Source organism: Apis mellifera, linkage group LG8 (genome assembly GCF_003254395.2).
Source record: "Apis mellifera strain DH4 linkage group LG8, Amel_HAv3.1, whole genome shotgun sequence".
Taxonomy (NCBI): Eukaryota; Metazoa; Arthropoda; class Insecta; order Hymenoptera; family Apidae; genus Apis; species Apis mellifera.
In genome coordinates this window covers 5,115,416-5,136,436 of record NC_037645.1, presented here as the reverse complement: position 1 = coordinate 5,136,436, position 21,021 = coordinate 5,115,416, and the positions used below count along the sequence as shown (strand labels likewise).

Genomic DNA, 21,021 nt, shown 5'->3' with positions numbered 1-21,021 from the left:
TTATTATATGTATCATAAAAACAAAAATGCTATAAGTTCAATAAAAGATATGTATATATATATATAATATATAATGAAATGCAATAAATGATCACATATTTTATCATCATCAATTTTTTTCTATAAAAAAAGATTTTTTTTCATAATAAGAATTTATAGAATTTAAATATGACTTCCTAGATTAAATATTATAATGATGTTATAATGATCAAATAAAAATTTTCATTGAAAATAATATCTATATTAAATAACTTTATAATATTAAATTGAATATAAAAATATTTCCCAAAAATGAAAAAAAAAATAAGAAAACTTTTCAGCCAACTTCATAAATAATCCTAAATGTTTTCACAAACATTCTTTAATCCTAAATAATTTTCAGAAACATCCTGCACAGATGCAATAATATTGTGGTATTTAATCAAAATATCCAACCTCTGAATCCATTGAATTTCGTTAAAATCTTCGTGTAGACGAACCGAGAAATTTCTTCACTAATCTAACTGCTGAGAGAACAAACTTGGCAGTACATGAAGAGTACACCTGGTGATTCCATATTCGTTCGTTAAATGAACTACCCTCTTTAGGGGTGATTATAGTTGCCATACAGTCCTTTTATCTCGTAAAAATAATCTTAAATAAATCTTGGTAAGGCAGTGCCAGCTCGGTGGTACATGTATGGTGGAGGAGGCGGGCCAGTGTAATGCCTCTGATGAGGATGAGGAAGGGAGGACCTGTGGGATCCCATCGTCCCGCTCGAAGGTGAAACGTGTTGCAGAAGATGGGAAGTTCCATCCCCTAGATCCAATTCCAGTTCCTGTTCCTCTATCAGTTGCAACGCTCCAAAGGAAGCCGTCGCCATCGCAACATCCGGCATCACACCTGACAATTGTCCATCGCTACACGAATTGTTCTCTTGTTGCTGAAAAAGTAAGATGGAAAAGTGAAAATTGATTTAAATGGTTTTTAAGAAAGTATTTTCATTAAATCATGATTAAGAATATCGATATTTTCTTTGATTTAGAATATAATTTATGATGGTTGAATTAAAAATGATTTGTTGAAAAAATTTCTTTTGATTTTTGTTGTATAATTATTTCAAATTACTAAATCAATTGGCTCAATCATCAAATCATGATTGATAAAGAATTAAATAAAATATAATATCATAACAAATATTCAGATAGTTTTGTAATTGTAACAATGTTTGAACGTAAAAGGTTGCAATGTAATGAATTAATTCTTTAATATGAAATAAAATGAAAGAATCACAACAAAATGTAAAATATTTGAGATGTAATTTTATATCAAAAGAAGATACGATTTATTCTTATAATTTAATAATTTAAAATTTACCTCAGCAAGAAGTCTACAACTTTCGCCTTCTGTGACTATAGCTGGAAGTTCGTGTCTATGAGTGCAAGAAGAGGCTGGCCGTGGAAACGTCATGTTTCTTCCATAGCACAATGATGGAACTGTTCTAGCATTGATCCCTAAACCCGGTGAATCCATATCTTCGATATCAGTTAGCCTTTCATTTTGTTCTTTCACGTTGTATGCAGCTGTATTCTGCAAAAAAAATATAAAACAAACCTATTTTTAAAAAATACAGATATTTATTATCTAATTTCATTTCTATAAATCAAATATATCTAAAGTAGAATAGAATATCTAAATTGCAAAGAAATTTTTCAATAAAAATATAATAACATAACGTCTAATAAAATAATATAATTAATATTTATATTAATTATATTATTAATAATTATATTTATTAATAATTCTTATAAAAAAATATTTATACACTTATTTGATATTCATTATTTGATGTTTATTTATATTATATTTATTTATATTTATGTTTTGAATATTGAATATTAAATAATTAAATATTCATTCAAATTTATAAAATTTGTGTGCATTTAGATTGCAATATTTAAATTTCGAGAAATTTAAATACTTAATGAAATATTTATCTATATCTATACATTTAAAATTTTAGTTACTTTTAAACACATTTCTATAATAGATAAACTTTAGTCGAAGGTTATTTGATAAAACATTTTCTCATTAACATATATATTGTTTATTTAACGAAAACTATATATTAAAGTTTCGAAAAATTCAACATATTGTATATATATCAAATATATAAGCATTGTCAATTATATATTGTCAACTATATGTTTATGTATATATAAATATATTATGTATATATATCCATATATACCAAATATCTATCTTCAGCTATTTATCATATCAATATTATAAATATATATTTTATTTAATATATTTTAATTGTCAAAAATATTTTTATATTTATATTTCATAAATATTAATATATATATTATATTTAATAAATATTAATATTATGTAAAAAATATAATATTTATCTTTTCTCTTGCTCAAAAGTTTTATATTATATTGAAAAAAAATAAGTTCTATTTTCTAAACATAAAAAAGTTAAATACATTTATTTTCCTATGTCGAACAACGTTTCATTCTTTCAAAAGGATAGAAACCATCATAAATTGTCCTTTTAACAAGGAAACAACTCATCAGATTGAAACTCATCCATGCAAGTAAAAGCGCGCTTAATTTGTAAACCGTACCAACAAAGCTTAAACCAAACTTTCTAACTAAAACTTTGAATCTATGAAAGATCACACCAGCGATATTCATTAACTATCAGAAATCCAGGGGTATTTAAACAAGATCCCATGACTTAATTGTCTCTGACGTCAATATGAGTACGAAATTAGATTACAAGATTGTACTAACGTTGAATCTCTCTTATTGGTCTCTCATCATGTAATCTACACTTCCTCTAACGTATATTACATATTCGATTTTAATCCTTATCGAGGAGATGGGAATATCATGAATAAGCGTTGAAAAGAGGGAGAAAATAGGGGTCAAAGTCAAACGGTAACGAAGCTTGGCTCAGTTGTCGCGATTCCACTGTGCCAGCCAGCTGCATTCAACCGCTTCTGTAATTTCTTCTAACACTGCAACGATTATTTTTGGATGATACTTCACTAAAGGTTGGTATCTCAATAACTGCCATCTTAAACTTATCACGTATCACTACATTCAGTCTCTTAGAAGTTTTTTAGAACTAAAAATTGTTTCATTTCGAGAAATTATTTATTGTGTGTATTACTTATTATAATTATTATCACGTTTAACTTTGCTTGAAGTTTTTTTTTTATAATTCATGAATATTTATTATATATTAAGTTTTGAATATTGAAGAGTTGGTTAAATTAATAATTAATTATTAAATTGTTAATAATTAATTAAAATCTTATATATTATATAGATCAGCAAGAAAATATTAATGTCCCTATGATTATCAAATATTATTTCGTTGTTATTAATTATTATCGTTCAATAAATGTCAGATCTGTTAATATTGACGATCCTTAGATTCTACGATTCTAGATTATAGATTAGATAGATTTATAGATTAGATAGCAAAATTAAAAATTTCAATCGTTAATTTAATCATAAAATTTTTATGTATTATTTTTTATATGTTATGTAGTATGGAATGAAATAAACAAAGTGACATATTATTGAGACATATACTTTAATTTTTATTTTATATATTATTTTAATAATTTTAATTTTTAAATAAATGATTGTTGCTTCACTCAACATCTAAATTTTGAGAATTTGAATCAAGTTTCAAATTGAAGCTTGGAATAATTTAATTTTATATTTTTTTTTCTGTTAAAATATTTTTTCTTTTTTGTTTCATGCTTCTTTTCATGATTCTTGTGAAATTATGCAATATTGTATTCAGAATTAAAAAAAAAAAAAAAAGCTTATATGTAAAATTTTAATTTTAGATTCGTTTTAATTGTTTTTTATTTTTTATTCTTAAAAACTTTTAAAAAAAGCCTATTTACATTTATAAGATTTAAGTATAAGTATAAAAGTTTTAGAATTTTTTATCGATCGTAGTTGCATAGATCCTCGCATAAATGCAATTCGATCACTGTATGATTGTATAGATGGTTAACCGCGATTGCATAATCACAAAATTAAATAGTTGCAAAATAAATCAATTAGAAAATCACATTTAGAAAAATTTCCGTATTTTAATGCAATAACATCTTGTTTCGATGACGTTGAATATCTCAATAATTTGATAATATTTAATAATCATACTTTAAATACATGTAATATTTACTGTTTAAAAATTCTTATATAATAGAAGTTTAATCTTCTTATTATGATTATTTCATTGTTCAAATATTTTAAAAAGATTATTTTATTTTTGAAAGTTAAAATATATAAAAATAATATATAAAATACAATAATGAAAATATATAAGGTTATATATGATTATATTTGGAATGTATACATGAATATTTTAATGAAAATCAATATTAATTTTGTTGTATAAAAGTATTTGAATATTCTTAACTTCCTATTCGTATTTTTAATATTAATAATGTTATTTTTATTAATTATTTCTATACTTAAATATATGTAACTAATACAAAACTATGCTTTAATTTTATCGAAGTTAATTATTTTATTATTGAAAATGTTAAATACTTATTCCATATTAAAAACTTTTAAAATATTTTTTTGAAATCAAAAGTTAGAAGCGATTTTATATTCGCCATTATATTCTCCCCTAACACTTTATCTTAATATGCTTAAATAGTAAAATAGCCTCGCTTTATTAAATTGATTTAGTATTATATGTTGATATTTTATATATATATACATATTTTTAATTCTCTAATATTTTTCGAGGTGTGAAACAAAAATGAAACTTAAGCTAGTTACAAGATTCACTTCGTTAGAGCGTAATCGAAGCTAAAAAATTGATCTCAAAAAAACCTGAGGAGGAATTTAATTAAACAGTATAATGTCTTTGCCTCATTTACATGTGAGAAAAAGTCAAAAATCTCAAATGCAGTAAATAACAGTAAATAACATAATGTTTATGCTTCGTTAAAAGCATATCCTGAAATTAGAAAATTATCCTCAAATGTTAAGGAAAAATTTTTTAAAGACGGACAACATAATCACGTTCGATATTCTCGAAATTAAAATTTCATTTTCTCGATATCTAATGAGTATGAAGAAAATTATACTAAGTTTACAATAAATAGAATATTGAGAGATTGTAAATAATAAAAGAGAAAATGAATTATATAGATTGTATGGCAAAAAGTATTATCATTCTATGATACCCGATACTTTCTCCTTCCATCATCATATCTTTCAAATATCTTAAAATAAGAAAACTACGACAAAGAGGAAATGACTCATTCATTGAGTTACTTCTTATGCTTGCGTTGAATACTGCATTAATTTTGAAATAGATGCAAAGAAACGAAACAGTTTCTTACTATTTTTTCTTTTTTTCTTGTTATATTTCAGAAGAGAAAGAACTATGAATATTACTTTCTATTTTATACTTAAAATCATCAATTTATGTGATGTATTTAATTCTTAGATCTGTACTCAAAATCTTTGACATCATTCAACTTTTGTTTTATTGTATTCTAATATTGAATTCTATTTTTTATCTTGAAGCAATGAAAATAACATTTTCCTCTATATAATACAAATGAAAATTGATATTTTGTATGTAATACTTTAAATGATTTTAAATAAATCTATCTGGTGAATTTAAAAAAAAAAAATCGTACCTCTTTCTAATTTCTATGAATAATTCCAATTAAAAAAGAAATAATTATATTTCTAAATGCAAATCAAACATTTTTTTTTTTTTGCATTTTTTTTTTCGCAAATTCAGCAAATTTAAACGAATTATGTCATTAGAATTTCCGACGCATGTGCAACAGTTATTTTATTACGTTAGATTTCTTGATGCGTTACGCAAACTATAAATAGAGTATATTACTCTTAGTAGACTTAGGTCTCGGCTACTATCTAAACTACAAACGTTTTATATATATATATATATATATATATATATATATATATATATATATATATATATATATATATATATATATAATTATAGTATATTATAGTAATGTTTTTTTCTGCATTAAATAATTTCTTAGTAATTATTTAATGTTATTGCCAAATTATAAGTAAAATTAATAATAATTAAAAAGCAATAAAAAAAATTGTAAATCAATTATCTTAAATCTTAAATCAATTATCTTATCTTAAATCTTTTAAATCTTATACATATCTTATATATAATCTATAAATTTAAAAAACAATTACTTAGTCGATTATTTAATTTTTTCTTTGAAAATATTTTTCATAAAATAAGATATCTTTATTTTATTTTATTTTAATAAAACTTGAATATGAATTATTATTCATTAATTATTCATACATTAAATTACTATTTTATTTAATATAATTATTTAAATATAATTAATTATGCATTTTACTACTTTATTTAGAATGTCTACTAAAATCATCAATAAATAAGCAATTGTCATTATTTGATTCAATACAGATCAAAAATGAACTATATTCATCAAAACTAAAAACTTAGAAAGCAATAATATCAAACTGATTTTAATGTTACTTTATAAATATAATATTATTTATTTCAAATGTTTTATCAATGTGAAAATCTTTTTATAATTTTTATAAATACTGAAATTAAAACTTGTTTATTATCCTTTTCATTTTAATTTTTTGAAGCAAGAAATTTCATGTATAAAATCGTTATATTTAATAGAAAAAAAAAAAAAATATTCAATCAAAATTATCGCATGATGATATAAAAATAATAAAGAAATAAAAGAAAAAATTTCCTCATTCGAATAAATAATTACAATCGAACAAGTAATAAAAAAGTTAATGAATAAAAATTGAACGAAAAGAAATCGAATAAACGAAATACAATTTAAATCGATTAATTTCTTCTAAACATCAAAAGCCAACTGGAATCCACCGATATAATCGATCTCTTAAACTTAATAGCACTATTTACTTGATGTATGATCACGTTAAGCTACAGTTATCAGTGAATGTATTTTTTAACGATTATGTTCCACGTGTTTATGGGATAAATTGATGAAAAAAATTTTGAAAAATTCTTCAAATATCGTATTCGTCTCATAAAATATTTTTATTCATTAAAACATTAGTATCAGAAATAGTGTGTCATAACAATAGTCTTATGCAATATTAATGAAATTTTGTTGAATAATGTTTCGATTACTATAATGAAAACGTACGTCGTGACGTATAAATCGGGTTTCGAATAATTTATTCAAATCATTCTACGTCGCTTTTCTGTTTACGTGCGAAAACATTGTTCGGGAAACTATTGTCACGGAAGTCAGATAAATATCAAGATGAATATCACGTTATCATCGTAAATAATTTGTCGTTTTTATACCTGAAAAATATCGGTCGACGAGTGCAATTTTCGTCTACGGAAATTGCGATGCGCTCAATTTCTCGCGTGTAGCGGAAACTCGTGCCTCTGACAGACAGGAAACGACCATAGAAAAACGACGATCATCGACGAGGAGGCGTCGATATTGCGTTTCGAGATTAATTTTCGGGAAAAAACACGAAAGATGGAAATATTTTAACATGATATAAGATGTATTGTAATATAGAGTAAACGTTGTTTTCAATATTTTAGAATTATTGTTGATAGTAGTATAATAAAAGATGAAATTAAATTAGGAATTAATTAAAGAAAATTGTTAGGTAAAATATATAATAAAATGAAACTTTTACTATTCAAATGTTAAGATTTTAATTTCTATTACCATACAATGCGATAATTTTCTTCATTACTCATAATCTAAATTAATGTATAATTATTTAAATTTATTCCAAAAAGATTAAATTTAATTCCTATTTAATTTGTAATAATTTTATTTTATGACATTTCATCGATTCGTAATATATTAATAATATATAATTTTTCTTTCAAGCTTCATTTTAAAATTATTATTTTTTTCAACATTTCCAGATATATTTGCTATATTTTTCTTTTTCTGTTGATGTTCGATAATCAATTATTATCAGTTAATTAATAGATAAATTTTCATCTAGAGCTAGAAAACAACGTTCCATATCTACAGAAATATATGAATCTCGTAGAATCATTAAACAAATAACGAAAGATAAATTATAAAACAGAGGATTGTAAGAGTGCAAAAGATTAAAAATTGTGTCGTGTAAAATAAACTGTACTATAAATTAATACTTGGGACTAGGTTATTAAAGTATCAAATCGTTTGTAAAATATAAAATGAATATTCTTTATCTCGAATACTAGTCTCTAAACTACTTTCCAAACATCCAATAACTGTTTTAATTAAATGTTTAATCAAGAGCTTAACACATTAACGATAATATCAGACTTGTTTGCTTATTTGAAATTATATACAAATATTGAACTTTGTGATAATAACTTTGAATAATTGTTTCTACCGAATTTGAAATCAATTTTTATTCTTTCCTGCTTTAAAAAATTATATTGCAAAAAATGACGATATTTATTGATACTTTTCTTTTCAAATTGCATCATATATTCATATTCAATCATATCACATTCAATTGACGTCGAAAATCTACATTACTTAATTGTGAAATCGATATCTTATTTTGTAACTATAATACATAGCCTAGAAAATTGAACATAATGAACAACTTAAGAGATAATTGTATGGACATCAAGTTGTACCACTTTCATGTTATTTACATTCAAGAAAATTCTCGAATATAATAGAAATGTTATTTTCTATATTTTTTCTAATTTTCTTTTTTTTTTTTTTATTTTTTATTTCAATTATTCAAAGAAATACAATTTTTTTATTTTAAATTTACTTCGATTAAAATATTCTTCGTAAGAATTTAATTTCTTCAAAATTTTTTTCGATCAATTCTATCTTCAAAATTAATTTCTAGATTTATAGCATTGTCTATAAATGTTATAATTTTTATAATTGATGTTTGAAATAATGTATCACATAATAAATATATATTCAAATTCTATTTTAAGACTATACAATTTATTTTCAGAGAACATAATATGTATGATATAGGAAAATGTCTAATAAAACTGATATTTTTACTCGTAGAATTATTCTGTAAATGAAAAAAATTAAAACTAAAAAAATTATCTGCAAAAATATAATTTTCATTCAAATCCATGTTCCCTCGATTCTCTCAAAAACGAAGCTAAATGAAAAAATTTAATTTTATATTTTCAATTTATTTTTTACGTTCCTTCACTATTTATTGATATATATTTGAATATTTTTTTTACATTGAATGCGAATATGTAAATATTATTAATATTATAAGCCAATATCTACGTATATTTAAATATATTTTATTAATTTATAATTAATTTTATGAAAATTCTAATTATTTTTCTATTCTATTTTATTTTTTATCTTCTTTTCTTTGTGCTACATTTTAAATATATTTTAAATATATTTTATATTATATTATTAAGATTAAACAATTTAAGTAAATTAATTTAATTAAAGCACTTAAAGAAAAAACTTCAAATAATTTATTCAATTTTTTTTAATTCATTTATATTCCTCAATAATTTTTATATTTCTTAATAATTTCAATAAATTGCATTTTATTAGGTTAAATGAAACAAAAAATGAAATTTATTAACAAGTGCATATATAAAGTGAAAATAAAAGATATCTGTGCAGTAATATTTTATCTTATTTATCTTAAACTATGCTATTATGATAAAGATATTTGATATTATCTATTATTGCTATAATAAAATCATATTTAACAGAGTTGGATAAATAGATAATACAGCATTCTATGATACATAGTATGGTAATTCGATGATGCAAGTTTTTTCAAAATTACCTACACGCAAATCTACCTGCGACATTATCTGTTTTCTATCGCATAACTTGAACTATAAAATCGATTTAGAATTAATATAAGCATAGAAAGACAATGAGTAGATAACTGTAACATGTATTTATCCTTGTATAAACATTGTGCAGCCTTGCTTTCCAACGAAATATGTTTTTTTATTTTTCTCTTTTATCTTCTATTTCTCATTTCACTTTTATAATATTAAATTTTTCTAATCACGAAAGTAATACATATATCTGAATAATGATAAAATGATTTAAACTTTCTATTATATTTCAATATTCAATTATAATTGTATTTTTATATTGACATGAAAATCTACTTTGAAATCAGATTTCTTGAAATTGTTTATTTTTAAATATATCTATCATTATAATAAATTTTTAAAAATGTTATAAAAATATTTATATTTAAATCAATTTTAGTTTAATTAGTATAATATAATAATTGTTTATAATTATAATATGATATTTAATAATATAATAATTATAACATATTAAAACATAAATTAATAAATTTATTAATTATATAGACTTTCACAATAGTTGTGAAAAAATTTTCATTAAAATATTAAAATATGTATATAAAGGTAACATAAAGATAAACAAATTATAATACATTATAATAAAGATAAATAATACGAAAAACATGATTTTTGCATTTAAATGTTATACTTAAAATCTATAAACATTTTAAAAAATGGTAATATATTATAAAATGAATATATATGTATATCATTGATAAACATGTTATCACTCGTTATATTCGAATAGTGCTTCAGTCATTGATAAGTGTTGAATAAGTAAATATACATATTTCTAATAGAAAATATTACAATTGTCGATTAGTGTTGTATAAATTAAAAATATATTTATACGAATAAATTAGAAAATATTGAAACAATCAAACGAGTAAGTTATCATCAATTCATCTCTATTTGACAATAAAATAACAAATTGTATTAAATAAAATATTCATTATAATGGAGAAGCTATTGTTGCGCAGTTTATAAGAGCAAAATTAGCAATGACTAATATAATGTATAAATTATTTCACTTGTTATAATTTTGCAACTAACGTGTTTGAACAAGATAAATCGAGCATCATAAAAAGCATCCTCATTGAATAGTTAATATTTTTAAGATTAAATCATAGTTTTTATATTTAATTGTGCATAAAAAATTATATTCACGTCTTATATAATATAAGACAAAACCATTTCTAGATATTCGTAAATAAGGCATAATGTTAATTGGAGAACAAAAGAATTAATTAATTTTTTCGATAATTAAGTTAAATTAAAAGGAAATTTAAGTTAAATCTTATCTATATATATAATTAGCCTTCTGTAATACAAATTCAACCAGTAATTTTAAATTAATAATAATTGAAAAATTATCATAAACTATTATTTCAGGTAAATAATGTCACCATCGATCGAATCATTTCCAATTCAAAAATTGGATACACTTCTAGCACAAACTTTAGGTAACAATATTCAAATAAAACATGTGGAATGGAAACTTCTGAACGCTCCAGGTGAAAATTATGGAAGCGATATGCTAGCGATCACTGTCATCGTGACGCGATCCCCCAAGAACACGGAGGAAACCTTAAATCTGGTGGCAAAACTTCCACCCACTTCCGCCTTTTTATTGGATTTGTTCAATAGTCCAATATCGTTTAAAAAAGAGATTCAATTCTATAATTCTATGGCGAAGGAGTTCATGAAACTACAAATCGAGAATGGCATGAATGATCAGGAATTGGTACCCAAGTTCTATGGAGGAAGACTGGGCTTGAAACCAGACAAATTCGATGGACAAGCTGTCATTCTTTTGGAGAATCTGAAATGTAATGGTTACGTGACGGAAGATCGAATTTTTGGATTGGATAAGAAGCATACAGAATTCGCGGTCAAACGTTTAGCTAAAATGCACGCTCTTGTTATTGCTTTGAAATTGAAGAAACCTCAGTTGTACAAGAACATAGTAACGGAATTGTTAATAAATGTCGCAAATGAAACAACAGAAAAATGTGTAAATGATATGATGCAGAAAGTTATAATAGACTTACAGAATATGGAGGAAATTAAACCATTCATAGATAATATCAAGAAGACCATAGAATATTGTAAAGAGCAGATTGAGAAATCAGAGAAAATAGAAGAACCTTGGGGTACAATGATTCACAATGACTTCTGGGTAAATAATATGTTGTTCAAGCATGATGAACAAGGGGAAATTATTGATATGAAGATTGTAGATTTTCAATTGAACGTTTACGATTACGGTGTTAAAGATCTGATTTTCTTTCTTATATCGAGCGCGAACAAAGATACTCTGGATAATGAATTGGATTATATGTTAGATTTGTATTATTCTTCTTTCATTAAAGACCTAAAAGCGTTGAATATAGATATAGATAAATTCCCTAAGAAAAAGTTCGACGAAATTGTAAATTATTGTGGTACTTTAAAACTCAATCAATGTTTTCTAATGACCCAAGTGATTCAAGCTCCTCGGATAAATAAAAATTTAGATACAAAAATTACAAATTTTGATACGGAAATGAAAGCTGATGAAATTTTTAAGGATCAATCTAATAATGTTATATATAAAGAAAAATTATCTCATATTGCAACCGTATTCCATAAAAAAGGATGGTTACTTAAATAATAACAATTTTTAATATGTTAGATAATTTGTTATGGATAGAATATTTTTTATAGATACAAAGTACAAAATAATTTTTATATAAACAGTGTTAAAATTTGCACAAATTTGCATTTGTTTATATGAAAATATATATAGATGATTTTAAAGATGATATTAAAGATAAAAACTTATAATTGAAAATTTCATCTAGAAAAAATACCAAATATGTTTAAGCTTTAAAAATAGCTTTAAAAATAATTGTTTAGAAAATAAATTTTTTATTTAATATATATATTTTATTAAAAGTTAAATTTGTTATGTTTAAATGTCTGCACTATGTTATTTTGCACATATAATTATTTTTTTGAAATAAAGAATTTATTTTATTATATAAACATAACATATAGGTGAAATTTATTTTTTTAATCCCATATGAAAGTAAAGTATATAAGTTATATAAACATTTCAATAATTATTTTTATTTAAATTTTCACTGCTGCTCATTTTAATCTCCTAAATTGCTATTTCTGAGAATTTTTGTTATATGAAATAGATGTATTGTTCAGAATTTTATTTTGTTTTACATGTTCCTAATTGATAGAGAGAAAAAATTGATAATGATATATATATAATATTGAAATATGAATATTAATATTATTAATAATATGAATATTAATCACGACTATTTATTATTTTTAATTAATCGAATTAACTATTTTGAAATAATAAATAATTAATTACATTAAGTATTTTTATTGATTTCACAAAAACATTAATTACAAATAATAATTAAATTATGCTTTTTAAAACTCATATCCATTGGATTAAAAAAAAAAAAATCACATGTTGATATCATTATAAAATAAACAGAAAAAAAAAAATAAAAATATCAAGCAGTTATTTGAAACATTTTAATTGTTTAAAGTAAAAATTTTCCTGTTTTGAATTCCTATCAGAATGTAAAGACAATAATTTATTGCTGTTTATTTTAAAAAGAGATTCTAGAATTATATTAAGAAACAGGAAAAGAAGAATACTCACCTCTAAAAGATCTGCTACCGTGTCAGGTAAGTTGAATTCTCTTACAACACGTAGTCGTACTTGTCTGTTAATTTCATGACGTGACGACAGCGGCAAACTAATAGCTCTCTGACAACTGGGGGATTGTCTCAATTTCTGTTCCCGCTTCATCATAGCTGCCAAGGTCGTGGAATCTGGAACTTAAATAGAACTCGTACCGAACCAGTTTTTTGAAAAAGAAATTTTTCACACATTTTGTAAAAATGCAATAAAATGTAAAAATACAATACAATAAAAATTGTAAAATTATCTAAAAAGAAATAGTGAATAAAATACCTGGGAATGCCGCAGCGAGAACATCCACACCGGCTGTACCCATTGGTCTCGGTTTCTCATCAACCATATACAAGGCATCAGGAATATCAGCTACGTAACGTGGCCTTCGTAATCTCACTAAATCTGCTTCTTGGACCATTTGTTCCTCAATTAAAGACTGCAAAAAAACTTAAACTAGAATATATGTCAGTGGAATATATAGTATGTATATAATTTTTTTGCATGTATATAATTATTAATACATAATATGTATAAATTATAACTTCAGTCAATTCCAATCATTCGAAATTAATTATAGATGATATTAATACAGATAAAAAATTTGATAAATTCGATAATATGTTATAATACATAAATCTTCAAAATATTAATATTATTTACAACATATATGATAATAAGTCACTCATAAATTATTATAATAAATTTAAACGGTTAGTACATTAATGTAACTAACTTTACATAACGTAAATAACTTTTGATTATTTATATTAAACTCTATAATCTATATCAGTATATTCAATTAAAATGTAAAATTAATTTTAAAAGAAATTTTTAATGATTATTTTTTTCTTTTCAATAAAAATTTCATACCTTTATTTCTTCGTAATAAGGCATGAATAAGCGTGGCCTTACAAAAAATCCATTTTTCTTCCCTCCTCTTATCCATGCATTCATTCGTAAATTTTCTCTTTCGTCTCCTATCATATGACTGGGTGGAGTTGAAACTAATCCTCTTCTAATAGCCTAAACACAGAAAAGCTTTATTAAATGTTGTATGAAAATGAATATTTATAATTGCTGAATAAACTTAACGTTTCGTACTTGAGCTAGTGCTTCGCTGTTTGGAGGTAATATGTGATCCATTCTGACAAGTGGTAAAAGTTCACTAAGTATTTCCCGCAATTCTATGTCGCTTAAATCCCTCTTCTTCAATCCTTTTCTAGTTACAGAATGTACCGTATGGCTGAGCAAATTTGGTTCCCGATCCTCCATACGACGCACTAATTCTTGTTCTCCCCACTTGAGTACCGCTTGCAGTATTTCAAGTTCACTCGCTTGCAAAAAATGGCTTTGCAAAACATTTGCCAAATGTGCGTGATCCAATTGATGAAGAATAGAAGAAGAAGCGACTGGTTGAAATTCTTCTCTTAAAAAATGCAACGCTTGTCTATGTACCCATGCCGATCCATGAGGTTGACTACCCCATCTGTAAAAAAAATAATTAGATATTCATAAGTAATAATAATTTTTAAAAAATTTCAATTTAATTAATAAAACTCTAAATTATAAAAAAAATTTACTTTAAAACCGTTGGAAGTGATTCCAATGTAAGATATTCTAAAATAAGATCTTCACAACCCTGTGATAATATATCTAGCTCCAAAAATCGGCCGATTTGATACAATTCCATTGCTTCTTCTAAGGGACTTGGTCGAACACGTCCAGTGTGCGTAAGAGCCTGAACCTAAGAAAAAACATATAGAAAAAAAATAATTCATATCTATATCATAAGTTAAGCCTTAAAAATTATTAAATTATACTTTAAATAAAAAATTTTAATTAATTTGATTTTGCTTCCAAATTCTAATCATTTAAAAAAAAAATATCAAAATACATTTATAAAATATAATATAATTACCTCTCCAAGACTACCAGCGCTGTTCCCGCAACCATTACCTCTCATAATTAAAGATAAATCAACGGTATCTAAATATACTGCATGTAACAATACTCTGGCATATCGTTTGGGTATTACACTCTCATCCAAAACTATTCTAGTGGGTATATGAAGCGCTCTTTCTGTGTGATCTTCCCCAGATCTAGTCCGTCTTTGTATTAAATTTCTGAAGAACGGGGATCTCGCAGAAAGTATCGCTTTATGACATGGCAGTTCTAACTTTGGCCGGAATCCATATTCTGAACTTCCACTATCTGGTCTCTGATAATCACTATCCGATGTGAACACTAATGCGGCATCCGCGTAATCACCGGTGTCTAACAGGTATCTAAGATCATGTTCCAACGGATTCGGTGTCCCGAATTCTTCGCTCAGTCGTCGCAAGAGATTCGCCTCTAACGTTGCATCGTGTGGACAAATATCACCAGTGTAGAGATATCGTAACAACGCTGAAAACATTTGTACTTCGAGATTCGGTGTTCTCAGTTCCAAGCATATTCTGGCACCATATCCTAAAATGAAATTACGATTAAAATAAATTTTTAAAACCGATTATTACATTGATTAATCCTCCATAACTAATTTTAATTTATTCATAAGAAAAATACAATTATCTACTATTATATTCAATTATGTTATGATTGAGAAAATAATAAGTAACAAATGATAATATAAAATAAAATAGCGCATTAATTAATAAAATAATTATTATAAAAAAACATAGTTTCAAAATTATATAATGCTACAGAGGATTAAATGAACACAAAGAGGGTAAAAATTTTAATATACCCGGACATCCAGCTAGTAAATCCCTAAAGTACGGGCAACGCGCCGACAACAGGGCTCTGTGTACGGGAAAGCATGCTCCTCGGTAGACGAGATCCACATCAGAACAATGTTTATAGTCGTACAACTTCGACAAATCCTGTTTATATGTGGCAGCTGGTGGTCTAGCTAATTCGGCTTGGACATGGAGATCCTTTAATGCAGCTAACGCCTCATACTCCTCTAGAAGCGCAGTTGCTTCTAAATGACTCCATGTTGAGACCAAATCTCGGATTATCCTACCATGGTCGCAGGCCTTTGAAGACCGACGTCTCCGAATGAATTTCTTTCGTAATGTCGCGAACCCCGTCATTTTCTTCTTCTTTTCCCTGAAAATAGACGACATTCGATTTTATCAATTTCTGTATTCTAGTTAATCCGGAATCAAAGATGCTCATTAAGCTAATGATACTGTCAGCTGAATCTTTAAAACGGTATCATTATTGTATATAGATCTAGGCGATAAAGAACAACAAGCAAATGAGATAAGGAGATGTCTAAATATTTAAATACCTGATAGCAATGCCATGTTGATCAGGTGGATTACCAGAGGATGAAAGTCTAGCTGCTTGAATTGAATCTCCACCTACACTGGTGATGCTTGACGATGCAGAAGCACCCATTCTATGTATCATGTAGGAAGCATCTCCACGCCGTCTTTTCACGAACCAGCAATCCCTTTTATCAGAATTATCAACCTCCTTTGGTCGTCTGCGTTGCAATACACACGGTGTCAAAATTCGGAATACATTCATTGCTCACCCAGACAACAGCCTGAAATCATTGTTCATCTTTTATATGATAAACACATATTCTTCATGCTTCTATCGAGCAAATTTCAATGTTTTCAAATTAAAAAATTTTAAATGAATTTTTCTTTCTTAAAAATTAAATATATTTAAACATAAACATTATATAATTTTTATATAATATTAATATATTTCGTATAATACAAATTTAATCTTTTATATGATTCTAATCATTTATAAATTAATTTAATTAAAGGATTTCTTTATCAATATTTAAGATTTAAGTTTTAAAAATTTATCAATATTTATGTCAAAAAATATTTATCAAAGGAAAATTTAAATCTACTAAAATTTTTTTTAAACTATTACTTTTTTTTAATAATTAAATTAATATAATATAATAATATAATAAAATTAAATATAATATAATTAATGCATTTTAAAATAAGAAATTTACTTTTTTTTAAACTTTAAAATATTGTACTTTTATACTAAATTTTTAAAAATATTGTATAAATAGATAAATTATATAAAAATATTTTAAAAATAAAAGATGAAATATTATGTGAAGAGATTTTTTGTTCTACAATATTATATTTATATAAAAATTTATATATTTGTAATGAATAAATGTTTTATCAAAGCATAAAACTTTTTTCTGTTCTTTTATCTGAGTTCACGCAAACAGGTCAGTTTAAACATTGACCAAATATGCGATTATACAATATATAAATAAATCTTAAATTATAATGTAAAAAGAAAAAAATAACAACTCAAGAGAAAATAAAAAATTATTTGATTTACTCGAAAACAACTATCAATTTCGATGTGTTTTCTCATTTATAGCAGTGTATTCATCTACATAAGTACACATATTTTTAATATTCAAAATTAACATATTTCAAGGTCAATATTTTAAAGCAACAATATCAAATACATATATTAAATACAGATTTTTTTAAATAATCAAAATTTTTACCATGCATGATTCTATATATTATCTGAAAAATTAATTTTAGAAATTTTTAATAATTATAAAATTTATTTCAAAATTCACTATCTAAAAAATTAAAATATTTAAAGGATGTTTTTTTATTATTTAATGTGTTATTCTAATTTTTAATTTTATAAGAGAAAATAAAAAACAATATTGAAAAAATATGTATCAAAATGATTTACGTAAAAATAAGGAAAGTTTATCGCATCTTAAACTTTCACTTTGTTAGCCAACATACAATATTTACCTAGAAAGTGCACTGCATTGAATTCGGAAGCGCCTTTTAAATGGATACGCTCAATTCTCGATACTTTTTTCATCCATTTCCGACGAAATTATCGACGCTTGAAAGGAACAAATTTTTAGAAGTCATCAGATGTTGAATAACACATAATTGTAGTAATAATCTTATCAAGAATTATTTTATTAAGCTGTTCTGGAAGTTAAGATCTTTTAAAAAATTCTTTTTAATTGTCTGATCTATTGCGAAAGCTTCAATTAAGCATTAATTTCTATCAAAAATAAGTTACAGGCAAGTGCAATAAAATGGATACTTTAAAATGGCTTGATAACAGAAAAGTGATATATTGATGTATTTGTGACTTTTTTGAATTAGTTCTTTTTTATTTTATGTATAACGTCACAAGTACTAATATAATTGTAATCTTTATTTGATAATTTTATGATAAATATGATTATGTGATGAAACTAGTTATTCCAAATGTAATATCATAAAATATGTGAATCTCATATGATAATTATATATATTTATTACGTTGAATGTAATACTATGTTTATTTAGAGAAATATTAAAGTATTAAAATATATAAATTCAAGAAAAATTATTAATTCTTATTTTTCACAAACATTTTTTTGAATACTTACTACTATATAATATTTTAATAAAAAATAAAAATAAGAAAAAAAATATAACATCCTTCATAATCTTTACTTTTTAAAATTTAAATATTTTAATATATATGGAACTTTAAAAATAAACTTAATAATATTTATAAATATCTAAATATGATTTTTAATGATCAATTTAATTTATATACAAAAAATAAAATCTAATATATTTAAGAAACAAATATCATTACGTTATACAAATAATAGAAACTATTCTATCAAAATATTAATAAAATTTAACATGAAATTTTGATATAAATATATATTTTTTAATGTTATTTATATATTAATATAAATAATAATAAAAGAAAAATAATTTTGAATATACTTTATTATTCTCATTACATTCTCATTAGATTTTATAACTTTCACTATTTATTTAATTTATTTAATTTTATTTATGTTTTCATTTTTTCATTTCATTTTTTTGTTATAAAATACATTCAATATATATTTTTAAACATGCTTATATATAAATTTGAAGCATAAGCAAACCAAAATATCAAAATAGATCAAAATAATATTATATATGAATTCAACATCATGTATCAAAAAAATATAATCTTAAAAAATATGTAACATATAGTTGAAAATGATTTTAAAATTAACATATCTTTTATATATAATTTTTACATTTATTATATCATTAATTTTTATGTATAAAATGATATAATTAAAATAGATAAGTAATTCTTGAAAATATATATAATTTTTTTAAAAGATAATCGAAATTAAACACTAATCAACTATAAACTAGATAATTATAAATATATATTACATATATTTATATAAATTTATATTCATTATCAAAATATTCTTATACTACAAAATAAATCACTTAATAAATAGAAGTATAATTAAATCAAATTGACATATTATTCTAAATAAATATAACATATAATGCTCTAAAAAAATATTAATTCGATGAAACATAATAGAAAAACATTATACGAGAAAAAATAAAAAGCTAAAGCATACAATAACTCCATTACAAAACAGCCCAGAAAACTACTGACAGAAACACATCAATAGGTCAATAGTAGTCAGCTGAGCTATGATTGCGATCGCGTTACGTGGTTAACAATGCGTATGACGTATGTCTAGTAAGTTCAATCACCTCTGCGATTACATGAAGAAAAAATAGAGAAAAACAAAAAGAAAAAACACATATCCAATAACGTACGTGCAAATATATCTTCGTAATGCACGATAAAATCAAGATATATGATCGACAAGTGAATTGTAATCGCAGAATGCATTGAAAATGTTTAAGAAGTATGAAAGTATCTTGTTACCTGGATATCTTGGATGCATGCGTTCCATCCATTATTTCCGTTCTCGCAGGACTTCTTTGAATTCAAACTGGCACAAGTAATCATCACAAAGCACGACGGCCATGTTTATGCTTGTCAGCTTAGTCTGCATGTAAATAAAACTCAATCGCGTCACGATGAATATGATTTGCAGCTCGCATTTCTGTTATATCGAAATCTATGAAAAAACTTTATGACAAACGAGTATTTAGCTATGTTAAATAAATACTGCCGTGCAAACGACAACGCATAACTTTGAGCACAGCGAATCGTCTTTTCACACGAAAACAAACCTCGACGATAGTCATACTAACTGTTTAAGTCGATGATAGGCAAAACGAAAATAACGCAAAATGTAAAAAATAATGTGTGAAATAGTTTGTTTATGTTTTCGATGCTTTCACAAATAACACTATCATTTAAGATATACACACAGTGAAGAAACTTTTTTGACACAAAAAGATTTATATTCTGTCTGATCATGCGCGAATACACAATTCCATGATCAAGTACCCCATGACCAATTTTGCAGAATATAAATATTGAAGAGGTTAGGTTTATTAATTATATAGCAATGATAACAATATTTTTTTAACATTATTGAAGAATAATACATTATTTTTATTTAAATGAATTTCATAATTGGAATAATTATTATAAACTGTTATCGTACGTTTCCATGGAACTAATAAAT

At 24.2% G+C, this 21,021-nt stretch overlaps 2 protein-coding genes across 6 annotated transcripts; one reads left to right on the top strand and one right to left on the bottom strand.

Annotated features, from left to right (window-relative positions):
* Positions 1-262: 262 nt before the first annotated feature.
* LOC411991 (BTB/POZ domain-containing protein 7) lies at positions 263-20,907 on the bottom strand. Of its 4 annotated transcripts, none has more exons than XM_006561455.3 (12): positions 20,310-20,904; positions 18,353-18,449; positions 16,873-17,133; positions 16,324-16,688; positions 15,496-16,046; positions 15,158-15,321; positions 14,679-15,063; positions 14,448-14,600; positions 13,857-14,013; positions 13,542-13,714; positions 1,357-1,569; positions 263-922 (listed from the first exon to the last, which is right to left on the bottom strand). In XM_006561455.3, the coding sequence occupies exons 3-12, from the start codon at positions 17,112-17,114 to the stop codon at positions 635-637; spliced, it is 2,691 nt and encodes an 896-aa protein (XP_006561518.1). In that variant the 5' UTR covers positions 17,115-17,133; positions 18,353-18,449; positions 20,310-20,904; the 3' UTR covers positions 263-634. The 4 variants fall into 4 exon arrangements, with proteins under 4 accessions (XP_006561518.1, XP_016768845.1, XP_006561516.1 ...); XM_006561453.3 differs by having other exon boundaries at positions 635-922; positions 13,542-13,720; positions 20,310-20,907; XM_006561454.3 differs by lacking the exon at positions 18,353-18,449 and having other exon boundaries at positions 635-922; positions 13,542-13,720; positions 20,310-20,907.
* On the top strand, positions 2,901-12,906 carry LOC725439. 2 transcript variants are annotated; one of them, XM_003249835.4, is made up of 2 exons: positions 2,901-3,044; positions 11,261-12,906. In XM_003249835.4, the coding sequence occupies exon 2, from the start codon at positions 11,268-11,270 to the stop codon at positions 12,519-12,521; it is 1,254 nt and encodes a 417-aa protein (XP_003249883.2). In that variant the 5' UTR covers positions 2,901-3,044; positions 11,261-11,267; the 3' UTR covers positions 12,522-12,906. The 2 variants fall into 2 exon arrangements, with proteins under 2 accessions (XP_003249883.2, XP_016768850.2); XM_016913361.2 differs by lacking the exon at positions 2,901-3,044 and adding an exon at positions 10,731-10,754.
* Positions 20,908-21,021: the final 114 nt, after the last annotated feature.